This window comes from Paramisgurnus dabryanus, chromosome 3 (assembly GCF_030506205.2).
Source record: "Paramisgurnus dabryanus chromosome 3, PD_genome_1.1, whole genome shotgun sequence".
Lineage (NCBI taxonomy): Eukaryota > Metazoa > Chordata > Actinopteri > Cypriniformes > Cobitidae > Paramisgurnus > Paramisgurnus dabryanus.
Genome location: NC_133339.1, coordinates 26,071,934 through 26,076,281, shown reverse-complemented (window position 1 = coordinate 26,076,281; position 4,348 = coordinate 26,071,934). Strand labels below are relative to the sequence as shown.

Genomic DNA, 4,348 nt, shown 5'->3' with positions numbered 1-4,348 from the left:
ATTTTTTTTCATCTCAGCTTTGAGTCAAAAAAGGTACGAACCCAGCAGCTGGGTGGAAATTAACCAAGAAAGTGTTTATATTTGACCCAAAAATGGGTTAAAACAACCCAGCGGGCTGGGCTCGTTCCTTTAACCCAGCATTTTTTAGAGTAAAGACTTAAGACTTCCTGCTTCGCTACTGTTTGGACGCTTCATCTTGCGCTCTGTGCTTTGCGCTTTTGCTTTTATGCTTTTATCTTTTGATTCAACTACCAGCAGTTCAGCACAAACAATTGGGCACTCACACTAAAACTAAAAATTCCTGGAACCATATTGATATTTGGAATATTCAACAACTTGGGGGTTTTGTCATAGCGGTCTACCAGTCTGCTATTGCCGGCAGCTGACAATCCTAAAACAGGACAACACAGCTGTGAGTGTTGTTTATGTTGTTGTTTATAATGTCACACATCTTAGGGGTTAGGTAAGAAAAAGATCTACCACCTTTAGATGATGTTGATATTCTAGGTATTATTAAGAGACCAGAATTTTGAGAGCACAGTGTCTGTGATGGATTGTAATCTTAGAGTAACTTACTTACTTAAAGATCTGGAGGTCCTAGAACCACTCATTTTTATAATCTGAAGAACCTTTTTTCACCTTAAAGAACCTTTTGTGAAACAAAAAGGTTCTTTAGATCTTAAAGTTGCTTTAAAGAACCAGGAAAGGTTCTTTTATGGCATCATGAAGCACTTATTTTTAAGGGGTTGTGCACACCAAAACTTTTAAACGCGGCTGAAAACGCATGGAGGACGCCGAATGCCAGCTGTTTTTCAGCAGAGCGCTTTGGTAGCTCTCCCGCCCCTTCTCCATCTCCACTGTGATTAGACGGCCGTGTCCAGCGCTGAGCATGGAAAAATGTCTGAGCACCGGTTTTCAGTGTGGAAGAATACCGCTAGCTATTGGCTTTTTAAAACAATTGAAAACATGCGCTGGTGTTGGTGTGCACGCCCCCTATGTATTTGGTTCAATAATAAATATCTCTATCTTATTGGAGTTAAGTAGAAGGAAATTGTTTGCCATACACTTTCTGGCTGGACCTAAAACGGGCTAAAGCCTGGCCACTAATGCTGACAAACGTTTCTAGTCTAAAACAATCTAATCTAAATAAGCCTTCCTTACTAACCAACTTTCTCTTCTCCTGTCATTTGCTCCTATTGCACAGAGAAAAACTACAGACGTTATTGTCCGAATATGTTGAGGAAACTTTCGACCACATTCAGACAGTCAAAGACTTCTGTGACAGAGAAGAGAAATGGACCCTTCAGAGGAAAACAGAACTGGAGAGTATGAAAGATATCAAGGAACAAGCAGACAAAATCAGTCTTAAGTTTGGTCATGTTAAAAATTCAAAGAACAAAGCTAAAGCCTTTGGAGAGTTCCTAAAGAGTGGTTTAACCCAGGTCACAGCTGACTCTAGACGTCAAAAACTGGAGAAGAAACTGGGGGAAGTCCTGAAAAACACATTTGAGGGGCTGGAGAAACTTGACCACTTTCTGGATGCATTGGAGAAACTAACAGTTACCTCATTAAATGTCTTCACTGATCAAAGTGTCCTGCCAAAGGGGGAGAGCCCTGCAAATGTGCGATCGGTCATCACAGCTGCTAGAATGGCGTCTCATCTCCTCATCAACTTTAAACGAAATAATGAAACCTTCTTCCTTCCCATCCTCAATAATGTGGATGTCATGGCTTTTCAGCTAGACAAATACATACAAATTACACGACAGCTTTGTGAGAAACTGAATAAAAAGTAAGTATTATTTAAATAACTTTACAAAATAAAAATTAAGTAAATACAATACAGCATCCAACAGCCCTGTGGTATATATATCACAGGGTTGTTAAATGCTTTATTCTGATTGGTTGAAAAATGTTCCACTGCCAGTATGAATTAATTTTTGATAAACGCACACCTGAACTGTCAAAATGTATTTGTAGAATTTAGGGAAGACAAAATCTACACTATACTACATCTCTTCACAGATGGATGCAGGATGAGCCTTTAAAGTTCAGTTCGAGTGTAAAGAACTCAAAGAAAAAAATGTTTAATAATTTGAACCAGTTAAGACAAATCAGGTAAGACCACTTTTTTGATTTATATTGTTTTCCGTTCATTCATATGCATATGGATGGAGTGAAAAATAACTTTCCATATCTCCTTGTTCAGAAATGACCAGAACACCAGGTTAATGTTCCTTTTTAGGGAAAATGCTTTGAACTTCATTGGTTTGTACAGCCAACGTCACTCTGAGGTGAAGCAGTTCTTGTCAGATCTGGAGGAAAGTGCAGTTCAGCTGGACAGGATGAAGAAAGGAGCCAGTATTTCAACTGTAACTGGTAGTTCAGTGGGGATAGCGGGAGGCGTCTTGTCCATTGTTGGCATTGCTCTTGCTCCTGTCACTGCAGGAGTTTCTTTGACTCTCACCCTGACAGGGGTTGGTCTGGGGGTAACCAGTGGTGTCAATAGTTTGGTCACGGGTATCACTGAAACAGCAGTTAACGCTTACCATGGTAAAAAGGCACAAAGCATTTTCCAGACATACATGAATGATACAAAGAGGATTCAATGCTGTTTGCAGATGGCCAGTTCGGAGCAGGTTGAGAAGCTTTATTTTATCAGTATGTTCGGAGCACGAAAAGTGGAAAAAGGTAAAACAGTTTCATCTGTTCAAGTACGCAAAGTTAAGAAGGTGCAAAAGCAACAAGGCACAAGCAATGTCAAGGAACTTGTGGGTAAAGCGTTAAGACATGGGATGTTTGCAGGCCGTCTCGGAGGAGTGGGGAAAGGTATCGATTCCCTGGTGGATGCTGCTAAAGCTGCTAAAGCCCTCCAAAGTGAGGCAGTGGTTACAAAAGCAGTCGGGATGGGGCTGCAGGAAGCACGAACAACTTGTAGCATTCCCAACCTCGCTGCAGACTTGCCTGACATTGGGCAACTGGCAAAAGGGACACCACTAGCACTCTCAAACTCAGCAAGAGCTGGATTTATCGCTGCCAATGCTCTTTTTATTGGTTTGGATGTTTTTTTCATTTGTAAAGACAGCATAAGTCTGGCAAAAGGGAGCAAGAGTGAAACATCTCAGCTCATCCGCTCAAGAGCAACTCTATGGAAATCTGAACTCGAGGCCTGGCAGAAGATTTATGATTCCTTATGCATAGGAATAGAAAAGTTTAGAAAGAGCCAGATCCTGCTGGAGCAACCCTTTGTTCCTTAGTAATAATTAGTCTACACGAAATTTACGAATACACTAGGTCTATATGTAATATAAAATAGTACATACACAAGTTAATCTGGTGGTGTCCTAGCTGGCACACAGTTTTATCAAACTGTTTAGCATTTACCTATCATAAAAAAAAGAAATACTAGGAAGATTTTTCCTTATTTATTTAGTGATAAAGTTCAGTTAGAAGCGAAGGAAAGCACATCCTTCTCCAAAAGAGAAGATAGGTTTTTATCATTTTATCATTTACATTTGTTTTGTTGCCGTATCAGAGAATTCTTAGACCAACATAAATGGATTGGAGTACACATTGGGGAGTGTCATTCATTTTATGTTTTGACAGACTTGTTTTATATTGTTGTAAACATTCATGTACATATTTAAATGCCAAAAAAGCTTAGTCTGTGAAATATTTTATTTCTTGGGGGTGGAGCACTAAGACATTATATATCAGATAATATTTAGTTTAACAGATACAGGATTTCATGAGATTAAAATGTATCTTTTTGTGCCGTATATGATGGTCGCAAATGGATTTTAAAATCATATTTTAGTACTGGATTTCTCAAGAATGGTTTATATAGATGTCAATTAATTTAATAAACATATTAAAAACTTATGAAAAATTATTTCTACTTTTAATGCACTCAACATGTTTAAAAAATAAATGCTAAGATACAAAACAATATCCAAGTCATGTAATCCAATATTACATTCAGAGGTCCATGGTTGATGGTCACATGACAGGTTTTTCACACCATATTTCTATTAGAATTTTTTTGTAAGGTTAAAAATTATACCTTCAATTTGAATATTTATTCATTACACATTTTTATATTAACTTGGCTTCTTTTATGTATGTTAACATTTTAAACAATGAAAAAACATATCAAGAAATAAAATAAAACCAACAAGTAAACCAAAAAAGTTTTGAGTAAAATATATATAAAAAAGTAGCCGTTTTATAAATTGTAGTAGCCCTTGCTCACAAAAAGGTTGGAGACCCCTGATCTAAACCCTGTCCTGGAAACTGCCCCGTACAATAGTCATTAAAAACGAGTGAACTGTACTCAAACCTGTGAAAA

The 4,348-nt window shown here is 37.9% G+C and overlaps 1 protein-coding gene across 1 annotated transcript; it reads left to right on the top strand.

The window, feature by feature from the left end:
• Nucleotides 1-440: 440 nt before the first annotated feature.
• LOC135758992 (uncharacterized) lies at nucleotides 441-4,348 on the top strand. Its single transcript, XM_073814117.1, has 4 exons — nucleotides 441-463; nucleotides 1,205-1,792; nucleotides 2,026-2,118; nucleotides 2,210-4,348. Exons 1-4 carry the CDS (start codon nucleotides 441-443, stop codon nucleotides 3,255-3,257), a joined length of 1,752 nt encoding a protein of 583 aa, XP_073670218.1. The 3' UTR covers nucleotides 3,258-4,348.